This window comes from Pelobates fuscus, chromosome 8, assembly GCF_036172605.1.
Source record: "Pelobates fuscus isolate aPelFus1 chromosome 8, aPelFus1.pri, whole genome shotgun sequence".
NCBI classification, from domain to species: domain Eukaryota; kingdom Metazoa; phylum Chordata; class Amphibia; order Anura; family Pelobatidae; genus Pelobates; species Pelobates fuscus.
The window spans coordinates 94,559,554-94,584,398 of record NC_086324.1 but is presented as its reverse complement, the minus strand read 5'-3'; the positions used below and the strand labels follow the sequence as shown (position 1 = coordinate 94,584,398).

The window sequence follows — 24,845 nt, the reverse complement described above, 5'->3', positions numbered from 1 at the left end:
CTATATCAAGGCATATCAGACTGATCCCACCCAAAAGGGCCCAGAACCAAAATTCCAGCAAGTTCTCTCTGCACAGGAGATACAGCAACCCCGGAGGATCGGTTTGGCCTCCTTTGGGCCTCGTCAGCGAGGTGTTGATACCTGACTGGTACCCCTCTTGGCAAAGTGAGCATTAGGTCCACGTCTGGATTACCCTTTCAACTTTGGTAGAGCCAAGTTAATGCATTGCAAAAAAAACAGAGAATATGAGAGCTCTCAGAATGGACAAAAGTTTCAAGTACTCATGCATACTGTGGTTGTCTTAGGTGGACTAAAATTGCTCTGCACCTCCCCTATAAGCACACACAACTACTCTAATTGACAATGTCATATTAGTATGTCATTCTGTGCATTATCCAAGCAAATTTTATGTTCCAATGGATGTACCCATTACATAACACAAAGGGACTTAATCCCCAAATTTAGAGGCATATAATATAATGTATCAGTTGCATGAGATACATTTCTGCACTTGATTTGTGTATTTGTTTAAACAAATTTATCTTTGATAAGTAGTGTGACATTGAAATGTTATCATACAAATAAATGTAGCACTGAATTACTATCCATAATGTTTTAAAGCATATGCATCAATGAAGTTATTATTAAATTAAGACCTATTAAGGCAGTTTAGGAATTGCTACACGTCAGAGTTTTTTAAGGCCCAAAACTAACCTTACTTCTGATAACTTTGCATGTTACTTCACTGACAAGATTGAACAGCTAAGGAAAGAATTCTCCCCTCCTTGCCTTTCTGTTTCTCAATCACACATAGATCATGCTTTTCCTACCCTTCAGACATTCTCCCCAGCTACTGACCAAGAGGTGGCTGCTCTTCTTTGCTCATCTCGCCCCACCACTTGCCCGCTCGATCCTGTCCCATCTCACCTTATCAGATCTCTCTCCACTTGTCTCGTGCCTTCTCTAACACACATCTTCAACTGCTCGCTCTCTTCTGGCATCGTCCCTGCTGACCTTAAACATGCCACTGTAGTGCCTATACTAAAAAAACCATCCCTCGACCCATCCACCCTCTCTAACTACCGTCCCATATCCCTGCTCCCTTTTTCCTCAAAGCTTCTGGAAAGACTTGTCTTTACCCATGTGTCTCATTTCCTCAATTCCAACTCTCTCCTTGACCCCCTTCAATCTGGCTTCCGCCCTCTCCACTCTACAGAGACTGCCCTTATCAAAGTCACTAACGACCTAATCACAGCTAAATCCAAAGGCCACTACTCCATACTAATTCTTCTTGACCTCTCAGCGGCCTTTGACACCGTTGATCATGCTCTCCTTCTTCAAACTCTTCAATCGCTTGGTCTCTGTGACTCTGTCCCCTCGTGGTTTTCCTCTTATCTCTCCCAACGCTCATTCAGTGTCTCCTTCTCTAATGATACCTCCTCCCCTCGTCCTGTCTCGGTTGGAGTCCCCCAAGGCTCCGTCCTTGGTCCCCTTCTATTTTCTCTTTATACTGCCTCTCTTGGCAAACTTATTACCTCTTTTGGATTCCACTACCACCTGTACGCTGATGACACCAAGCTATATCTCTCCTCCCCGGACCTCTCCCCTGCCGTCCTGCAACGTGTCACTGCTTGCCTTTCTTCCATCTCTGACTGGATGTCCTCCCGCTTTCTGAAACTCAATCTCTCAAAAACTGAGCTCCTTATCTTTCCTCCTCCTAATACTGATCCTCCTCTTTCGCTCTCCCTTCAAGTTTGTGGTACCAACATCAGTCCATCCTTGCAAGCGCGCTGTCTTGGCGTCATACTTGACTCTGGTCTCACCTTTGAGCCTCACATCCAGCATGTTGCCAAATCCTGTAGATTTCATCTTAAAAACATAGCCCGCATCCGCCCCTTTCTTGCACCAGATACTACCAAGGAGCTTGTCCATGCTCTAGTAATTTCCCGCATGGTTTACTGTAACCCTCTCCTGATTGGTCTTCCCAAAAGCCGTACTGCACCCCTACAGTCCGTAATGAATGCTGCTGCTAGACTGATTTTCCTCTCTAGTCGTTTCTCTCACACCTCACCCCTCTGCCAGTCCTTACATTGGCTTCCTGTATGCTATAGGAGTCAATTCAAGGTACTTACTCACACCTATAAAGCACTGAACAACTCTAGCCCCTCTTATATCTCCTCACAGATCCATAGGTTTGTCCCTTCTCGGTCTCTCCACTCTGCCCGTGACCACCTCCTGTCCGTTGTCCGCACTCGTACGGCCAACTCGCGCTTGCAGGACTTCTCGCGGGCGGCTCCCTTCCTATGGAATAGCCTGCCTACCGCCATCAGACTCTCCCCTAGTCTTGCATCTTATAAGAAGTGCCTTAAAACCCATCTCTTTAGGAAAGCTTATGGCCTCCAAGACTAACCAATACCTCACATACCTGTCTCTTGCCCTCTCCTAAAGGTCAGTCCACCTTATTTGATTGCAAATTCCTGTCCTAATGTGTTTTACACCCCACCTCCTATAGAATGTAAGCTCGATCGAGCAGGGTCCTCTTCAACCTATTGTTCCTGTAAGTTTATTTGTAATTGTCCTATTTATAGTTAAATCCCCTTCTTAATATTGTAAAGCGCTACGGAATCTGTTGGCGCTATATAAATTGCAATAATAATAATAATAATAAGGCATTATTGTTTATAAGAGACAGTTTTTCATACAGAGTCAGTATTGAACCAGTATGATACACATTTTTGTATTCATGTTTTGTAATGGCACTTTATATTTCCTCTACACGCTACATATCACACAAAGACTAATATGGTTCACTTTCTTTTTACCTTTAAATATGGAGTTTAACTTCACTAGTGCTAGCACTTGGATTTAAACAATGGCTGTCCCGTTTACGTGAACGTCTATGATAAGTTTTGTCTTTATAGACAACCATAAGTCTGTGATATGACTATGATTTGTCTATTGATTTGTCTCATCAACATTACAAATTAACATATATATATATACCAAAAAGTTACCTTTACCTTACATCCTCCTTTCCTGTAGCTTTCTTTCTTTTCGATATTACTCCAGTTTGGCTCCCTCCAGCAGTTGTCTCTTTTCAACCTCTATTCATCAACTTTCTAGTTACTCCCATTAAATAAGAACCACATATTTGTCACTTCTAACAATCCTCCATGCCTAAGTATATGAGTAAATATATCCATGTACAATTGTTGCATATCATTTCAATATACATGCTAAGTTATGGACCTGACTACAGAAACACTTACATATCGGATAGTGGTAAGTGAAAACCAAATGCATCAGCACATTATGCCCAGTGGCTCATAAGAAGAAAAATTACATTCCCTCTCGCAATTTGTGAATTTTTTGCTAGCCAATGAACAAATGTGCAAAGGTAGGTATCAATTGATAGGGACAAGACTGAAGTATCACACTTCTTAGTCAATATACTGACATGTTAGCAAGTTGTGAATTTTAAGTGTAGAATGGAAGTTGAATTTTTTATCAAATTGTTTTAAGAGGTAGGCAGAGAACCCAGACTTGTGCAAGTACTTGCTTACTGTAAAGTTTACACTATGAATATGTGACCTCAATGGCCTGAGCTTTTTTTTAATGATTCCGAGATGTAGCCTTTTAATTCTTGCTTTCTGTTAGTATACCATACTCTCAGAGTGAAGCAGTTTAGAAGTTACATATATGAAAAAAACAGAACAGATTGCTAATACAAAATGTAAAGTATCATTGAATTCACTCGAGACAATGATCAGCTGGGTACCGGAAAACATAATGTCTTACCAGACCACACAACAAGAGGAAAATAAAATTGACGTAAATAATTACTGTTCTCATCTGCCATGTGAAAATATGTTTTTTCAATGACATTTAAGAGTAATTTAAGAAAAAACAGCAGCATACTTTACATACCAGAGGACAGAGGTCTGTCCAGCTGATAAATTGCTTGCTTCCCTACTTGAGTCATAGCTCAATTGTTTGGTAAAACCTGAATGTAACAATAGTTACAGTCCATAAATATATTGATAGGATTAACCACGTCATGTACATTTTTTTTCCCAACTACTGTATGTTCTAAAATGCAATGCTTTCGTTATGAACTACGGGGTTATAGAATACTGTATAATATATCATACTTTAATTCACTCCCCCACACAAAGTATAAGCCAAACATGAAAAAATTTATATTTGCAATAATTTCTCTAGAACAGAACGATCAGTTAAAAAAAAAAATGTATGCAGAGAAGGTACAAATGGGTATGTACTGTAAATGTTAGCTTAGGGTAGCTTTAATTAACAGATTGCAGTGAATTGAATGAACGCTGAGCAAAATTTCGGGAAACAAAACACTGCTTTAAAAAAAAAAAAAAAAAGTAAAAAATCTCTAAATGAGCAATAGTCGCAACCTATCTATTTTAGCCAAGCTTTGCAATTTTGTATTCAATTCACTACAATTTGGAGTTTAGTGAAACTAAGCGTAATTCACCAATATTGACGAAGGGAGAGACTATTTTTTAGAAAATATCATATTATTAACATCAAACTATATGAAATAATTGACTGGGTTACAATACAAGCAATATGACAGAGGTACAAATGTAATCCATAAAGAATTTTGATAGCAACCAGTATTAAAAAAACGGTATATTTTGCCAAAAAGAGGAATAGATGCTGTTGGTTTTGGATAAACAGAAATAGCATTTGTAAAGACTGAATATGACAGAAATATAATTTTTGTTTTGTTTTACTTAAACTACAGGGCTACTTTCATCAGAAAAGAAAGTTGCATAAGCCATGTAGTCTATTGTCTAATACTGCATGATTTACTGTTACAGTTTTATAAGGACAAGTGAAAAAGAATAAATAACCAATATCGCAGTTCTTTACACATACAATAAAACATTCCGTTTGTTTTGATAAATTATATCTAAATGGCTATAGATTTTGTAGGTGAGAAAAACGTCTTCAGTAATCATTCGCTCAAACAATATCATCTATACCTAAACAACATGGCAAAACATTAGAGATAAACTCTTGCTTTTATCAGGGAAATTTGTTTACTTGAATAAATCTTGACTTTTGAATGAATCAAATGAATTAATTAAAGAGGCACTTGATACACCAAAACCACACAATCTTTTATACTATGAGAAGAAGTGAATAAAACCGAGGGGTTCTGTAGCACCTGGGTTGCCGGTAAAATCACAGTCAAAGAAAACAGAGGGGTTGGTATAGCGCGTGGGTTGGGACACCAGATTTGGGTGTTAAGATGCCTCATTGAACTACCTTACAAGCACTGAATTCCATTCTTTTTAGTTATGACAAGAATTGGATTAGACAAAAGTCAACATTACTGATGACTTTGTGGAAATCATAGCTGCTGTACTTATGAGACTGACCAGGCACTAAGGTGAGTTGTATAATATATATATATATTTTTTTACTTTTTTACAAAAATTTTTTTTACAAAAATCCTGAATTGAAATACTAAGAAGAACTATAAGATTAAAAATTAAAATATTTATTTTCATTGTTGGAGTGTTCCTTTAGATTGAGATAAGTGCAACATATCTGTGTAATATGATAAACATTTTATTAAAGAACTTTTTAAAAACATAATACTGTTTTTTTACATAATCAATAGCCCAGATGCTTAATTAGATATGCATGGACAGTTTGAAAACAAAGTCTGAATTTAAATTAAGAATTGCCCTGCACATGTATTTGTGCTTATTCCTTGCAGAACAGATATTTCTTGGAAGAGGTGCAACAGAGATGTTAAGCTTAATTGAAGGTAATCCATAGACTTTTTTTTTAATACTGTCATACATGAGTAATAGTAATCTCTAATCTCAGAGCAGCACCAAAACATACCTGATCTAGCATACCTGAATTAAGTGGTAGTTTTTTTCATAGTGATATGCTGGAAGAGATGCTGGGAAAACAGAGGCAGTGAAATTCATTTTTCCCAGATTGTCTCCTAGCATTTAACTAAAGAGAGAGGCAGTGAATTTAGGATCGCATCTTCAAATACCAGTTGCCTCCTAGGAGTCTAACTCCCACCAATATTTGGCAGACCATGTCCTGGTGCTTCCCTAAGATTAAAGGAAAGTCGAGTCTTGCAATATAAAAGAGACACAATGCAAAAGCATATATTAAGGGAAAATAATACCATCTCAAAGATCTTGACATTTATCAACTGCTTGACATTCCGTGTGTGCCTGTTACAGACAAACATGGTAAATATACACATATATAGAACAGAATGGCTATACTAAACTAAATATGCATACTTTATAGGGATGCTGCTGAAAAAAACAATAGAAGCAACAAACAGCATTAAGCACACTCCATTTCAAACTAACTTTAAAGCTCATATGGTTTAAAAAAACAAACAAACAAAAAAAAACACTATACCTAAGTTTACAAAAGGGTAATTTAGTTGCAGTATATGGTCATATTTTGCAAAAATCTGCCAGTGTAACCCAAGCGATTTTGGCAGGTTCTTCTCTATACTTTGTCTTTCTCTCTCTCTCACGTATAATTATGCTGTATTCCACATGCTGCATTAGTTGATTACAGCAGTGCTCTTATAATGTATGCATATTCAGATGAATGGAGCATATAAGATCCATGATGGTGAACTGTGTATTGTGGGAATATAATGCTATTGAGATGTTCTGGAGACATCATAATAAAACACAACAACAAAGGCAGAGATGGCATTGTATACATACCTAGCAGTTTTGTATCTTTTATATTATATTATATTTTTAAGTTAGAATTAGCGTAACTGTTAAAAGTGACACTACAGGCACCCAGACCACTTCATCTCAATAATGTGGTCTGCGTGTCATGTCCCCCCTCCGTACCCTCCCGTGTTTTAACCCTGCAATTGAAAGCATTGGTTAAAATGGATTAGAATGCCTCTAAATGCTCTTGCCAAAATAGGAACCAGACTCTGCTATTTCAATCAAATGCCATTTTGTTGCACGTGTGCACTAGCCTCCTGATGTTTCGCTACGGGAAAGCACTGGATTGGCTGAGATCTTCGACCTCAATGATCTCAGCCAAGGAGGTGGGGCCAGCGTTTCGAAGGAAGTACTTTTTTTTCTCCCTACAGGTTGGGGGCCAGTAACTTAAGCATACACAAGGGCACTATAGTGTTAGGAATACACATTGAATTCCTAACGCTATAGTGTTCCTATAAGGTAGTGTATGGGTTAATAGCAAATGTGAGGATCCTGTATTTATTTTAGAGTTAATGGAGTGGTCAATATGCAGCACAGAGGTTAATGTGTAATGCAGTGTGTTTGAGTAAAGGAGTAGTAGTGTGTTATCGTAGGAATTGATGTGTAGGTTTTACAGTTTCAGGAGGCAGCTGTTTCAGCTGTTGACATTGAAATGGTGGCAGACAACATCTACAGTGTAATATGCACTGATCTTGGACAGACTGGGACAACTATGTACCAGTGTGCCTGAGATTAGTGCCCACAGACTGCACCATCAATACAAGTGACTTCATCATCCATACACATATACAGGATTCTAAAACATAATCTACTATATATATATATATATATATATATATATATATATATATATATATATATATATATATATATATATATATATATATATATATTTGGCCATTAGACAGATAAAATTGTTCACTACCATGTTCTATGGCATTGATGGCTAACCTTGACACCATACATTTTTTCTGGACTACATTTCCAATGATGCTCAGCTAGAGCATCATTGGAGATATAGTCCAGAAACAATTTATGGTGTCAAGGTTAACCATCACTATTCTATGGAGACCCTGAATCTCACACTTTGCTTTCCCCTAGCTGAATTAATACCATCAACTGAAAAGCTTCCACCTTGGATGTGTCATACTATCTAGTGTCATACTAATTTTGGGAAGCACTGGGACATGTATATCCATGTGCTGCTCTAACACTTAACATCTTGCATTAACCCCTACACTGCCCTAATACTAAGCCTAAATCTAGTCCTACTCCTAGCCCTAATCCTAAACTGAGTCCTAATGGTAATTCTAGTAATTCTAATTGTAACACAAAGTCTAACACACTAACCCTAGCCTTAAACTACCATGTGATATAAAAGAAAGATGTAAAGACTTTGATGTGTGTATTAAGGGAACTATAGGACTGCATTTCATGTTTGCCTTGGTACAACGCCATTAATTATGAAGTATCTGTGCATATATTAACCCCTAAGGAGCAATAATATGTATGGACTGTCACAGAGAGAATGGATTTTCTTAACCCTGATCCTATATGGGATTGAGGAAGTTTGTATATATTTTGTGACCAGCTTGGAACAGCTTGAAATTTGTCATTATGCTTTCACAAATGTTTAGTTTATCAGTTCTGCAGCTATTAACTCTTAATGCTTAAAATATGTAAAAAGATGAGACTGAAAATAAATTTAGGGAATGACTGTATAATTTACCGGAGGACGCCAATGATCCATCAGTAATGGTTTTTGGTTTTTTTGTCCTAGGAAATATTTACAATGAATTAATCTGCGTTCTCCTAAGAAAGCCTAGACATTTGTGACACCAATTGACCAGGAGACAAAGAGAGGGAAGTGGATCTCCCTTAAAAGATCCCAAGGCGTATACCACTAGAGCCAGGTGACCTCTTGGCTCTATACTTGTGAGTTGTCAATTTGAATTGTATAATTATCCATATTTTACAACAAATATCTGCACTATGGTTTGATTGTCTATTATTTACAGATTATTGTTATAATATTTTATCTACATATTCAACAAATTTGCTTGTACAGGTATCTCAGAGCTCCACTTATATTTAGTTTTTTGTGCATGATTTGTGTCACCAATTGGTTCGGCTGCCAGATATATCCCCTGGTACCAGTTCCCTTTCAACTCCTCAGCCTGCAGAGATACAAATTACTAAGAGAAAGACTGTGAAGTGGATTCCCCTTTAATGCCCATATTAGTCAATTTGAAAAATGAGATACCAGGTTCCTTACCTTGAACTGACAATCGCATGTCACAGTATCTCCAATTCTTAAACACTCTCCATCAAACTTACAGGTATTGGTATCACATAGAAAAAGATCATTTTCTCTGTCATCAAAACCTCAAATAAAAAAAGAGAATGACACTCAGTATTCATATAATACAGGTGACACTTTAAAAGAAAATAAAAAATGCACTGACATTTCAAATCTTTACATGTTATTGCAATAGCCATTCACTTTTGTGTTTCCATAGGATCTGATTGCATTCTTTAATGTGATCTGCACAGAATATGTATACGTGAAATATGAAGAACATATTTTGGTGCATAGTCTGAAATCAATCTTTGGATTCTGTCCAAGCAATGATGAACACGGCTCCTTATAATAAAAGTATAATAAAGATAAACAAGCATTGTGTTTTCTGTTCTAGTCTGCCTCCTTTAAATGAAGATTAATCACCTCTAAAAGCATAAAAGCTAAAATGGGACTGGGGTGCTCGGTTATTGAAACCGGTTGAACTGAAACGTAATTTTTTAAAAATTTATTTTTTTCTTTCTTTTTATCAGTAGACATACGAACACATCTATTTTGAAATCTCAAAGTTCAGCTTGTCTGCAACCTGATCAATCAGCCATATAGAAGGATACAATATTAAACAGAACGTATGCATTAGACTTCGGATCCATTAAGATTTAGTTGTATTGATTTCTTTATTACATTCCTCTGTTTGAAACCACATCATCATATTAAAAATGAAAGAAGAGTCAGCAAGACAAAAGCTTTGAGCCTTTGAAATAATTATACTGGAACTGCTCTGCCCTTCTTTTTTTTTGTACAAAGGTGGATGAGGGTAGAGGGTGGATTTGGAGACAAAATTTAAATACTACATGGAGCTAATTATATATCAGTGAGCTCTGTATCATCCATACAATAATGTGAGGATCACAACACATAGCATGCTTGATAGCATGTGCTTAAAAGATATTGTGTCCCATAATTATAACCTAGGAATGCATGGTATATTTTAAATTGATACTAGTGAATTTATTATTGACAGAGACAGTAAGAGGATAATGCTTCTGGATGAAAGCTAAAAGCCTAATGGAAAAAGATACGTACACACATGATCTCCTAATTATCTCTTTAAATGGGTTACAGGCACAAAGATGATGTACAAGTGGTCTAACTTCAGGGCTCATCCTTCCTTATTTAATTAGTACATTTCACAACTTGGCAGTCTATACAACACCAGTGCTGACCTAATGCTGAAATCTAGATAAGGCTAAGTAAAATTGGATGGAAGCAACAAAGCCATGTTTGAAGGGCTGTGTCCTGAATTTGACCCTTTTTTATAATTCAGACTGCTGCATCTGTTTACAAGGACTTAATTGGAATCACCCTTTCTGACTCGGAACAGGGATGTTCTGCAGGGTCCCAACAGGAGGAAGGATTTGATCTGTGAATATTTATATTCAATAATCGTATTATTATTATGTTTTATTAAATAATAACCCTTGCAACAGAAACTAGCATACAAGCACTGCACTAAATATTTCAGTTATGTTGAAGAAAGTGTAAGTTTTCTCATGCCTAGAGAAATGTATTTGTTATACTAAGGTTGGGAGACATTACTAAATGTATTCATTTATAAAGCTGAATAAGTAAATGTCTTGAATGTTTGGTTTCTTGCATGTTTTAGATATGGGATGCATTGATTTTTATCTGAGAATCAGCACTTTTTCGATAGAGTACAACCTGATTTATGGCAAGGTCTACTGTGAAATTATTGGGGTTTTTTTTGGTGTTTTTTCTTCAGTCCCCAAAGTGTGTAAACAAAGCGTGGGAAGGGCAAAAAATGAAATATATCAAGAAATTAAACAGTGAATTTATCTCCATCCTGTATTTCCAAAGTACTGTTTACATCTATTAAAGGGGTAGATTTAAATACATATACTATTTATTTTTGCTTTCACAACAAAACACGGGTTAATGAATTTCTGTAAGCAATAGAAGATGATATTGTTTCAAAATGATTAAAATTACATGTGTAATAAAATTCTGTTTAAACGTGTTTATCACAAGCCAGGTTATTAGCTCACTCCAACCACCCACCACATAAGAACAGAGTTAATAGTGACATTTTTTTCATTATAGGTGTTACACTGCACAAGGCAAATTCTCTAAAATTGATCGTTTGAAGTAAGATGGAAATTGAAGCTATTTAGGAGCAGTGGCAGGCTGCATTTTCTCAAATTGCACTGAATGAGCTTATGTGTCGTTTCATTCCCACAAGGCTAAACAAAATCATAAAGCAGGCTGTAAGCTCTTGGGACAAGGCTAAACTAGGTGACTCTAAAGTAATTTTAAACGTACAAAGTATGCTATGCTAAATTATGTAACAGTCTACACTATTCTACAAACTATGCTAATATACATTTAATTTTTTTAAGGATGTCACATAAGGTCAAGTTAAAACACTTTGCATAATTTTCTGTTAGTTTTAGTTTCTAGCAAAATGGCATTTTCTTTAGGGTTTTACTTCCAAACCTTTAAAAAACTACTTAGTATGAATACTTTGTGCTGTGTGGGGAAGTGACTGCGTAAATGAGAAGTACCAGCAGTTATCTTGAATACCCTCATAAATAATAAACTCACCATTTAGTTTGTGTTATCGCATGTTATTTAGAGAAAACAATGAACAGTTATACATATGTGACAAAGTAACAGATAAGTGAGAGTAAAGCTCCATGTGCAGATACAGTATTGAAGCTCTGGTAAATACATGTCATCTGGAAGAATGGGTCTCTTACCGGAACAGTTCCAGCCTGTAGGGGTTTGGCAGTCACTTAAGGAGGTAGGAAAAGCTGCAAGTTTCCCTGGCCGGGCTATGATGAGTAACAGAGATGGCAATAGCAACGAGCAAAGGCAATCACAAAGTGTCCAGCCAGGTCTGTGAGGCTCTCCCACCACCATGTCTATACAGACAGTGATTCTGGCTCCCAAATAAAAATTGATGAGCAAGGACTTAGTATGTCTGGGTCCCCAGAAATCCCATCCCAACAAGAGCAAGCACAGTAATCCCAGAAGGCTTGTGAAGGAGGCAGAGGAATAGTATCCGAGAGAGCAGTCTGCAGGCAGAAGCTGCCATAGGAGGCACCAGAGGAATAGGGAGGGATGATGATGCTCCGGATGCTGGTCCTGGATGCTGCTGTATCTGAGCTCAGCAGCCAAGGCTCTCTATCTCCCAACTCAGGACCAGGGAGGGGGGCGGGTGGGCAGGCTGGATGGGGCTGGGCGCTGATTGGTGGAGGAGTCTGCGGAGCACTGAGTTTGGGGTGGGAAGAGAGATGGCTAAGGGAAGGAGTGGATCAGAAATGTTTAGAATCCTAAGGGAGAGATGGATTACTGGTTTGTCAGAGGTAGAATGGGCTGCAGTGAGAAGTTACTGACAAACAGCTGGGAAAAGAAGGAAAGGCACGACACACTAACACCCATACATTCACGTTTATAGATACAGGCATGCATAAAGTAACTCACACCTGTGACATGTGACTGTGGGTTTATGTGTATGTATATATAAATAATAATAAAAAAAAATTATATATATATATATATATATATATTTTTTTTTTTTTTTTTTACAAGGAAGGATACATTGAGATTTCTCTCCTTTTTAAGTATGTCCTGGGTCTACAAACTCTGCATTGTTACAATAGGGTACCAATGTAATATAACAAAAAGCTATATATAAATAATATATATATATAATTTTTATTATTATTATTTATATATACATACACATAAACCCACAGTCACATGTCACAGGTGTGAGTTACTTTATGCATGCCTGTATCTATAAACGTGAATGTATGGGTGTTAGTGTGTCGTGCCTTTCCTTCTTTTCCCAGCTGTTTGTCAGTAACTTCTCACTGCAGCCCATTCTACCTCTGTATGTATATATATTTAAATATATATGTGTGTGTGTGTGTGGGGGGGGGGGGGGGGGGGGGGGGCTATAGGCAGTGGTGTATTTTGGATTTGTGCTGCCCTAGGCACGACTAAATTCGGGCACCCCCAAAATCTAAATTTGACCCCTAATTCGTGTCAAGGCCACTTTTCTCATTGATACATGCACTGATATACACTCACTGACAGATACACAGTCATTGGCACACACATACAGTCATAAGCACACACTGTTTAACCAACACACACTTTCATTGACAGACACATACGGACACACCCACTCACTGACAGGCACACACACTCAGATACACATAAAATGACATACACACATTGACACACACTCACAGGCACACCCAGTCTCACTGAAAGACACACACTTTCACTCACTCACAGACACAAACTGACAGCTACACTCACTCACTCACATCAAGGTGGACAGCCCCAGAACACAAGCAAGACATTTGTCTGGGAGCTTGGGGTGGCATTTTTTGGCACCCCCCCCTGAAAGTGCCGCCCTAGGCAAATGCCTTGTTTGCCTTGTGGTAAATACATCCCTGGGTATAGGTACACACAAACGCACACACACACATATATATATATATATATATACACATTTATAGATATATAGATGTAGATAGATATATGTACTTTCTCTCTCTCTCTCTCTCTCTCTCTCTCTCTCTCTCTCTCGCCAAACCGTATACACTTTAAAAGAACCACACTCCAGGGACTTTTGAAAAGGTTGCAGCTTTATAGGTCATGTCAACATTTTTAGTTTATTCCAAACTTTCCTATGCTCAATTTTGCATATGCAAGAAACACATGGTTATTGAAAACATAAGACTGAAATCACTTACCCCCACCTCACTTAACGATCCCCTATGGGCACTGGTGTCTGTGAACCTGGGAAGTAAATGCAGCTGGTGGCATGCTGTTCCCTTATAAAGACATCATGAAGTTACATCTTGTTAAAAATGCACCATTCTAGTGCTCTAGACTCTAAGACTAATAGCTTTGCAAAGACAACTGTGCTAATGTGCTGGCAGATCAGGGTAAATCCCCTTCAAATGATATTATGATGCTCACTGCAGCGGCTATACAACAGATTGTCGCCATAGCAACCTGACTGTCATCTCCTAAAGCAAGTGCTACAGTCTGTTACCAGAGTGAGAAGGTAGATTTTCATCTAAACCATGAAAAAGGACTGTAAATGCTGACAAGCAACGTATGATGTGTGTATACAACCATAGCCCTGTGGGTGATGGCACTGCTCAGTGACTAGATGAATTGGAACACACACACAAAACAGAGTCCAAACTCAGTTACAAAAAAAAAAAAAAGAAAAAAACTACAACACAGTGTTCCCTCAAACACTGAAAAAACATGCAGAGACAAAAAACTCGCCTACAATACAAATCATATGTCTTAGAGCTTTACATTTTCAGTTCCCAATAGGTTTACACTATCGCCAGATAGTCAAAATAAATAAAGTAAGAAAAAAAGAAAATAAAAAGTTTTATCCACTCGAGAAAGCCCTGAGGGGAGAAATGTGTTGTGGAAATGTTAACTAACTGTATTTTAATAAAGGTATTTTTGGACACTTTCTTTGTTGTGAGTCAGCCATTTTATCTTTTTTACCATTTTTTTTTATTTTACTACCTGACATCTGAGTTTTACTTGTTCCAGAGAGATAATACTCCAAAGCATCCTTGGTGGAGATTATAGCACTTATGCCTTATCATTGAGCAGTGTGTCTGCCCAATTAAATGTGAGTAACCATTTGGTATTTTTATACACTCTGCTGGTTTTATCACAGTGAGCACTATTGTTGTTTTTTATTTTACATATGGTCCCCATCTGACGAGATATCTACTTACAACACTCCCTCATGTATCCCATAAGTGGGGATTATACCACTGTACACTGTTTATACTAGAGCTCGTTTTTAGCTCTCCAAAACACGAGTAGGACCATATAGACCTCTTTTATCGGCTGCTACCTATTTGGGTTTTATTGCACTATTATATTTTCTTTTCTCTTTCATACGGATCCCACAAACCCTTCAATCCCACTACTCCATTGACGTCTCAACCTCAGATAGAACTGTGATTGTTCTCTCATCCAAAGGTTTTACTGAACTCTTTTTGGACTGTTCTTTATATTTTTTATATATATATTTTATATTTTTATTTTTAAATTTATTTTTTACATTTTATTTTAAAAAAAAATTTATATATATATTTATGCCTAGTATTGTCTTTATTGTTCTCTCTCTGTATGAAATGTCATTGTTTATTTCCATATTACTACTTGCTTATATTAAATTTTATATATTATCTCTGTGGTGCCACCTTTCTGTCTTTCCTTATACCTATATACATATAGGGCCTGTGAGGGAGCCCTATCCTTTAGATCTGCTGCCTTTATTTAAATTTTTAAACACTGCTCCTTCTGTACACTTTTCATGTGTCCGTGTGTATGTCTACCTGTATGGCTGTGTGATTCTGAGTGTGTTTGCATGTGTGTGTATCTGTGTGTGGCAATGTATACATTCCAGCATTCCAACACCAACATTGCAGACAAATACACCCCTGCATTCCAACGCTAACACTGCACACAAATGCACATGCCGCAGTCTGTGTGAAAGGGGGCAGATATGTCATATCATATCCCTGCTCCCTGTATTCCTCACAGCGGGGGTGACGCAGAGGTGCTTTGTGATGAGGCTGGGCTGAGATGGGAGGCAAACTCAGGGTCCGTCCTGGGTGGCAAAAGCTCCAGCTATGCCACTGCCTATGCAATATTATTGGTGTTAGCAATAAGAACACTAGAAATACGTTTTTGGTGTATTAAACCTAGATGTAATTTCATGATCTCGTGCAACAACATACATATGGTATCCATTTTCAAGTTGGGCTGGGCCTTATTTATAAATTCCAGTGTACTTCAGGGATTTTTAACAATGTTTTCACTTCCATTTGCTATAAAATATGTTTCTTGTATATGCAAAGCTTGTCGTGATGAAAGTTTGAGATTAACGAAAATATTGACAACATATTAAGTGGAAAAAGCTCTAGAAATATATATATATATTGTGCATAACTGTGTGTGTTTATATCTCGTGGTTTTCCTCTTATCTCTCCCAACGCTCATTCAGTGTCTCTTTTTCTAATGATACCTCCTCCCCTTGCCCTGTCTCGGTTGGAGTCCCCCAAGGCTCCGTCCTTGGTCCTCTTCTATTTTCGCTTTATACTGCCTCTCTTGGCAAACCTATTACCTCTTTTGGATTCCACTACCACCTGTACGCTGATGACACCCAGCTATATCTCTCCCAGGGCCGGATTAAGAGCACACTGGGCCTGGTGCTGACAATTATGATGGGCCTAATTACGGAATTTTATCAACCAAAAACACTAAATCAGTCCTCCCAAGCGTCATGTATCTGATGGAGATGGTGCTGGAGGGAAACTCAAAGGATGCAGCTATACGAAAACACATACTCTATGCTAATCTCTCTCTCTAATTTATGCTTTCATCTTTCAAGTAAATCCATAACCCCTAAGAGCAGTGTCCAGTGAAGCAGGAAGTCAATGGGCGGGGTAAAAGGGTGGGCCACTGGTGCGAATCACGTGACCAGACCTGCCAAAAAACATCTTCACCTGTGCCTCTTAACCTCCCTTTTGTGTTTCTTATCCCGTCTTTAAATATCTGTGTCTCCTATCTCTCCTCTTTGTATGACTCTTACATCCTCCCACATTTTGTGTGTCTTACTCCTCCCAGACCCTATGTGTGACTCCTTTTCTCCCAGCCCATTTGTGTCTTTTACTCTTCCCAGCTCCTTTGTGTGTGTCTCTTTCCTTCTCAAGCCCCGCTGTGTGTTTTTCACATCCAGCCCCTCTCCCCGTCCCTTAATGGTCCCCTCCCTTCTCTGACCCTTACTGTTCCTATCCCCTCTCTCCTCCTTTCCCTGTCGTTTAGTGTTCCTCTCCCCCTCCCTCCTTTTCCTGTGCCTCAGGGTATCTCTCCCCTCCTCTCCCTGTCCCTTGGTGCGCCACCCACCCCGATAGTGGTCCCCTTCCTGGTGTGCCTCCTACCTTTCTTGTAGCGTGGCTGAGTGTAGCGAATCCCGGTACAGTGAGCTTTTCCTGTCAGTCCTGCCAGGAACAGGAAACAGAAGTTCCTGTACCACGGTACACTCCGCTTGGCCACGCTACAGTCAGGGGTGTATAAACACTGACAGTCACACACACTCAATCACAAACACAGACGTATCTGACAGCCAGACTCACTTATCTGACACACTCATTCATTGACAGACACTCACACACACACTGACAGACACACAAATACTGACAGACTCATTGACAAACACACACACACTCACATGCCCACACAGACACACATACTCACATGCACACACACCGACAGACACACAAACTCACAGACACACACACAAACTCACAGACACACATACTCACATGCACACACACACAATGACAGACACACATACTCACACACACACTGACAGACACACATACTCACACACAAACTCACAGACACAAATACTCACATGCACACACACACACTGACAGACACACATGCACACACACACACTGTCAGACACACATACTCACACACACACTGACAGACACACATACTCACACACAAACTCACAGACACACATACTCACATGCACACACACAAACTCACAGACACACAAACTCACAGACACACACACACACACACACAGTAATAAATAATGTAAATTTAATTTAAATTTCCCACCCAGCCTCCCTACCTGGTGGTCCAGTGGGGCTGCTGGGAGGCGTCCTGCTGAACTGGATTGCGAGGGAGCTCTGATCTCTCTGACCTGCTCCCTCGCAGGCTGTTTTCTGATCCCGCGGTATCAGCAAAAGGCGCGCGAGGGAGCAGGTCAGAGAGATCAGACAGGTCAATCCAGTTCAGCAGGACGCCGCGCCGGGGATCCAGGAGGTGACCTGGCAGGAGGGAGCACTTCCCTCCTGCCGGTCACTGGAATTTTGCGCCCCCAGAGCTGGTGCGCCCTAAGGCGGACGCCTGTGCCGCCTTATGGACGCGCCGGCCCTGGCTCTGCCCCTGATCTGCCTAGTTGACCGTATCAGCCAATCTTATGGGGAAATATTGTAATTTGCTCAGACCACCACTTCTGATGATGTCAGCAGACATTCAGTTCAGATGCAGACCCAGCAGCATATTTTACTATACTTAGGGAGCCAAGAAGGGGCCAGGGTGGTGATTTTAACATAATAGGGTCAGAAATACATTATTGTGTTCCTGACCCTATAGTGCTCCTTTAAGCAAGAGTATGTGAAGAGTTGTTAGGGTTGCCACCTTTCTTGAAAAAAAAATACCAGCCTTAATCATTTGTATAATCACAAGGAGTGATTACAAAATTCTGTAAAACCACCAACAAACTACTCAAGTTTGATTCTGCTGTATAGATGGATTGCTCCCAGTGTCTCAGTCTCGCAAGTCACCCAGTGTATCACAGTGTCAGTGTCCCCATGTCACCCAGTCTCCCAGTGTCCCCATGCCTCAGTGTCCCCATGTCACTAGGATACTGGGGACACAGTGAGACATGGGGACACTGAGAGTCGCAGGGACACTGAGAGACATGGGGACACAGAGACCCGGGGACACAGAGACCCGGGGACACAAAGACATGGGGACACAGAGACATGGGGACACTGGGAGACATGGGGACACTGGGAGACATGGGGACACTGAGACATTTAGGGAAACTGGGAGAAATGGGGACACTGAGACATTTAGGGAAACTGGGAGAAATGGGGACACTGAGACACTAGGGACACAGACACTGGGAGACATGGGGACACTAGGACACTAGGGACACAGAGACATGGGAACACAGAGACTGGGAGACTAGGGGACACTGGGGGACTAGGGGACACTGGGAGACTAGGGGACACTGGCTGGGAGACAGACACTTGGGGATACTGGGACACTTGGGGACACTGGGAGACATAAGGACAGTTGTGGACATAGACATGGGGACCCTGGGACATATAGGGACACTGGGACACATGGGGACACTAGGCACACAGAGACATGGGGACACCGAGACACTAGCAACACTGGATGGGGGACATGGGGACACTGGGAGAAATGGGGACATAGTGTCTCCGTGTCCCAATGTCTCAGTGTCTCCCAATGTCCCTATGTCTCACAGCGTCCCCATGTGTCTCAGCATCCCCATGTGTCCCAGTGTCCCCTAGTGTCTCAGTGCCCCCATGTTTTCCAGTGTCCCCAAGTGTCTCAGTGTTTCCAGGTCTCCCAGTGTCTGTGTCCCCATGTGTCCCCATGGGTCTCAGTGTGTCCTAGTGCCTGTGTTCCCATGTGTCCCCTAGTGTCTCAGTGTCCCCATATGTCCCCTAGTGTCTCAGTGTCCACCTGTGTCCCCTAGTGTCTCAGTGTCCCCATGTGTCCCTGATGCCTTTCCCCCCATCCCTCACTTACCTGAGCTGTAGAGCTGCTGTCTGGACTCTGTGCTGTGTTGCTGCTCCCCCACGGATCAGTGAGTAGTAGAGAGAGGCAGGGATATGCTGTAATTTCCTATCCCTGCCTCTCTCCACACACAGTGACCCCTACTGGCCGGTGCTGGTATTGCAGAGTAATCTCCATTTATTCTGAGAAAAATACCTGCATTTGTATTGCCGATATTACTGCAATACTGGCATGGCCAGGCAGCCTCAAATACTGGCTGTGCCAGTAAAATACCAGTCAGGTTGCAAACCTAAGAGTAGTGTGTGTAAAAAAAAAAATAATAATATTTTTTTTTTTTTTTTTAAATGGGCCTATTCCATGGGCCTGGGCCTGTTGCTGCAGCTCCATCAGCCCCTATGTTAATCCGGCCCTGATCTCTCCTCCCCGGACCTCTCCCCTGCCGTCCTGCAACGTGTCACTGCTTGCTTTTCTTCTATCTCTGACTGGATGTCCTCCCACTTTCTGAAACTCAATCTCTCAAAAACTGAGCTCCTTGTCTTTCCTCCTCCTAATACTGATCCTCCTCTTTCGCTCTCCCTTCAAGTTTGTGGTACCAACATCAGTCCATCCTTGCAAGCGCGCTGTCTTGGTGTCATACTTGACTCTGGTCTCACCTTTGAGCCTCACATCCAGCATGTTGCCAAATCCTGTAGATTCCATCTTAAAAACATAGCCCGCGGGGGGGCGGGGCTGAGCCACTGAGCGGATCAGTCGCATGTCTGCTGAGCTCCAGGAACTTTAGGCCTGTACCAGAACTTTAAGCAAGCCAATCCCGCAATAAACATACCTAAATTGGTGCCAAAGCATACTGAAGAGGAGGCTGCCTGATCCCACAACTACCACATCAAAGCTCTGGCCGCTCCGGCGTTACCCCGCGGTCTGCGGCCTAGTGGAACGGGGGACGGGGTGGACGGCCGCCGCCCTGCCCTACTGTCACGGGCTGTTAACGCACACGCTGGAGAAAGCTGAGGCGGGAGCAGATCTCCTCCCCCCCCCCTTTGGACCGGTGGGGGTAATCCCGGTCCCCACTGGCCGCTACACATACCTACGAGCGGCAACAATAATGCAGGCGGAGATCGCCATGTGCTCCCCCAAGATGGCGGACGGATGTGCGGCACTGAAGTCACCACACACCCTGAACTTACCTGCCAGCCTGGAACAAAGAATCGACAAGCTCTTTCTCCGCTTCTGGGCAAAGCTGGAAGCCCGAACCGAAGCCAAACACTCACAGAGCCAGGAGAGCCCACGAGGGGGAAAAGAAAAGCAGGCGCAGGTACACCCTCTGATTACTTGACAATTGCGAGCTACAGCCACTAGCACAAAAGGCTCACCTGGGCCAGGGGCCAAAAGGGGGAAACCCCCAACGCACCGGCCACCACGACGGAAAGCCCCCCACTACAGGTGGCGAAAACGCATCAGGGGCCAATGTTGCACCCCCCATGGGAAAGACTTGGACTCCGACAGGAACCCCCGAGTCTGTGGCCATTTAACCCCTTAAGGGCCAGCTTCTGGAATAAAAGGGAATCATGACATGTCACACATGTCGTGTGTCCTTAGGGGTTAATGCGGGCCCCTCCCGAGGTCTGGGGCAAGAGGGTTACCGTGAAGCACGCAGACCCGGCACCCTTATGGGCACTCACCTACCTGTTCCCGAATACTGGGGTGGGGTGAACGACCTAAACCGAGCACGGGACTGATAAACTGCTGCCAGTCAACCCCATCAACCAACGCCATGAACTTACCAGCCTTATAACCCACTCCTCAGACCGCCAGAGAAGTGTGCAGCCAGTGGATAACGGTGGTGACCACTAATGTTATAAAAGCATATTTTATTTAGCAAAGTTATCTTCACCCTTTGTTTTGTTACCTAGCTTTGCAGCTTTTCATGCAGGCACACCATGATTAACTTTTAGTCGCGCACGAAAGCATACAGTTTTTACTATTCATGCTAGTCTAGCAACTGTTTAGCTTGGAATATTAGCCTGCAGTTTTGTAAGCTCTACCAATAAGCATTATGTTTAGCGAGGTATGCGAACCGAGCGCTTGCAGACTTTAGTCCCATGATGTGATTTAATCTACAGCTTACTAACCATAACTAGTCTTACGTATTACACTGGTATTTTTAGATTTAGCGGTAACGATATTAAAGCTAGAGATGGCAGTATTGAGGCGAGAGATAACAGTAATACAGCGAGAGACAACAGTATTAAAGCGAGAGAAAACCGTATTAAAGCGAGAGAAAACAGTATCAAAGCGAGAGAAAACAGTATTAATGCGAGAGATTACAGTATTAATGCGAGAGAGATTACAGTATTAAAGCGAGAGATTACAGTTTTAAAGCGAGAGATAATAGTATTTAGCCATAGTATGTTACTATATATAAAATGAGGTTGATGATCATAGGAGACAATGTCAATATGTTATGACGACCCCATCCTGTACAACTTTTGAACGTCTCCCTCTCTTTTTTCTGTACCCCCATAACCACATGCCTCAACAAAAATAAAGAATTAAAAAAAAAAAAAAAACATAGCCCGCATCCGCCCCTTTCTTGCACCAGATACTACCAAGGAGCTTGTCCATGCTCTAGTAATTTCCCACATGGATTATTGTAACCCTCTCCTGATTGGTCTTCCCAAAAGCCGTACTGCACCCCTACAGTCCGTAATGAACGCTGCTGCTAGACTGATTTTCCTCTCTAGTCGTTTCTCTCACACCTCACCCCTCTGCCAGTCCTTACATTGGCTTCTTGTATGCTATAATAGTCAATTCAAGGTACTAACTCACACCTATAAAGCACTGAACAACTCTAGCCCTTCTTATATCTCCTCACAGATCCATAGGTATGTCCCTTCTCGGTCTCTCCGCTCTGCCCGTGACCACCTCCTGTCCGTTGTCTGCACCCGTATGGCCAACTCGCGCTTGCAGGACTTCTCGTGGGCGGCTCCCTTCCTATGGAATAGCCTGCCTACCGCCATCAGACTCTAACCTAGTCTTGCATCTTTTAAGAAGTGCCTTAAAACCCATCTCTTTAGGAAAGCTTATGGCCTCCAAGACTAACCCCTACCTCACATACCTGTTTCTTGCCCTCTTCTAAAGGGCAGCCCACCTTATTTGATTGCAAATTCCTGTCCTAATGTGTTTTACACCCCACCTCCTATAGAATGTAAGCTTGATTGAGCAGTGTCCTCTTCAACCTATTGTTCCTGTAAGTTTATTTGTAATTGTCCTCAGGGCCGGATTAACATAGGGGCTGATGGAGCTGCAGCTCCAGGCCCAGGCCCATGGAATAGGCCCATTTAAAAAAAAAAAAATATTATTATTTTTTTTTTTTACACACACTACTCTAAGATTTGCAACCTGACTGGTATTTTACTGGCACAGCCAGTATTTGAGGCTGCCTGGCCATGCCAGTATTGCAGTAATATCGGCAATACAAATGCAGGTATTTTTCTCAGAATAAATGGAGATTACTCTGCAATACCAGCACCGGCCAGTAGGGGTCACTGTGTGTGGAGAGAGGCAGGGATAGGAAATTACAGCATATCCCTGCCTCTCTCTACTACTCACTGATCCGTGGGGGAGCAGCAACACAGCACAGAGTCCAGACAGCAGCTCTACAGCTCAGGTAAGTGAGGGATGGGGGGAAAGGCAGCAGGGACACATGGGGACACTGAGACACTAGGGGACACAGGTGGACACTGAGACACTAGGGGACATATGGGGACACTGAGACACTAGGGGACACATGGGAACACAGGCACTAGGACACACTGAGACCCATGGGGACACATGGGGACACAGACACTGGGAGACCTGGAAACACTGAGACACTTGGGGACACTGGAAAACATGGGGGCACTGAGACACTAGGGGACACTGGGACACACGGGGATGCTGAGACACATGGGGACGCTGTGAGACATAGGGACATTGGGAGACACTGAGACATTGGGACACGGAGACACTATGTCCCCATTTCTCCCAGTGTCCCCATGTCCCCCATCCAGTGTTGCTAGTGTCTCGGTGTCCCCATGTCTCTGTGTGCCTAGTGTCCCCATGTGTCCCAGTGTCCCTATATGTCCCAGGGTCCCCATGTCTATGTCCACAACTGTCCTTATGTCTCCCAGTGTCCCCAAGTGTCCCAGTATCCCCAAGTGTCTGTCTCCCAGCCAGTGTCCCCTAGTCTCCCAGTGTCCCCTAGTCCCCCAGTGTCCCCTAGTCTCCCAGTCTCTGTGTTCCCATGTCTCTGTGTCCCTAGTGGCCTAGTGTCCCCATGTCTCCCAGTGTCTGTGTCCCTAGTGTCTCAGTGTCCCCATTTCTCCCAGTTTCCCTAAATGTCTCAGTGTCCCCATTTCTCCCAGTTTCCCTAAATGTCTCAGTGTCCCCATGTCTCCCAGTGTCCCCATGTCTCCCAGTGTCCCCATGTCTCTGTGTCCCCATGTCTTTGTGTCCCCGGGTCTCTGTGTCCCCGGGTCTCTGTGTCCCCATGTCTCTCAGTGTCCCTGCGACTCTCAGTGTCCCCATGTCTCACTGTGTCCCCAGTATCCTAGTGACATGGGGACACTGAGGCATGGGGACACTGGGAGACTGGGTGACATGGGGACACTGACACTGTGATACACTGGGTGACTTGCGAGACTGAGACACTGGGAGCAATCCATCTATACAGCAGAATCAAACTTGAGTAGTTTGTTGGTGGTTTTACAGAATTTTGTAATCACTCCTTGTGATTATACAAATGATTAAGGCTGGTATTTTTTTTTCAAGAAAGGTGGCAACCCTAACAACTCTTCACATACTCTTGCTTAAAGGAGCACTATAGGGTCAGGAACACAATAATGTATTTCTGACCCTATTATGTTAAAATCACCACCCTGGCCCCTTCTTGGCTCCCTAAGTATAGTAAAATATGCTGCTGGGTCTGCATCTGAACTGAATGTCTGCTGACATCATCAGAAGTGGTGGTCTGAGCAAATTACAATATTTCCCCATAAGATTGGCTGATACGGTCAACTAGGCAGATCAGGGGCAGAGCCAGGGCCGGCGCGTCCATAAGGCGGCACAGGCGTCCGCCTTAGGGCGCACCAGCTCTGGGGGCGCAAAATTCCAGTGACCGGCAGGAGGGAAGTGCTCCCTCCTGCCAGGTCACCTCCTGGATCCCCGGCGCGGCGTCCTGCTGAACTGGATTGACCTGTCTGATCTCTCTGACCTGCTCCCTCGCGCGCCTTTTGCTGATACCGCGGGATCAGAAAACAGCCTGCGAGGGAGCAGGTCAGAGAGATCAGAGCTCCCTCGCAATC

General features: G+C 42.0%; 1 protein-coding gene across 1 annotated transcript in view; it reads right to left on the bottom strand.

The window, feature by feature from the left end:
• The window catches only part of TMEFF2 (transmembrane protein with EGF like and two follistatin like domains 2), a 662,476-nt gene extending 650,229 nt beyond the window's left edge, over nt 1–12,247 (bottom strand). Inside the window, exons 1-2 of the mRNA XM_063430171.1 lie at nt 11,844–12,247; nt 9,043–9,152 (exon numbers count right to left, since the gene is read on the bottom strand). Coding sequence (XP_063286241.1) covers nt 9,043–9,152; nt 11,844–12,006 — 273 coding nt within the window. The 5' untranslated portion in view covers nt 12,007–12,247. The remainder of the gene's footprint in view (nt 1–9,042; nt 9,153–11,843) is intronic.
• Nucleotides 12,248–24,845: the final 12,598 nt, after the last annotated feature.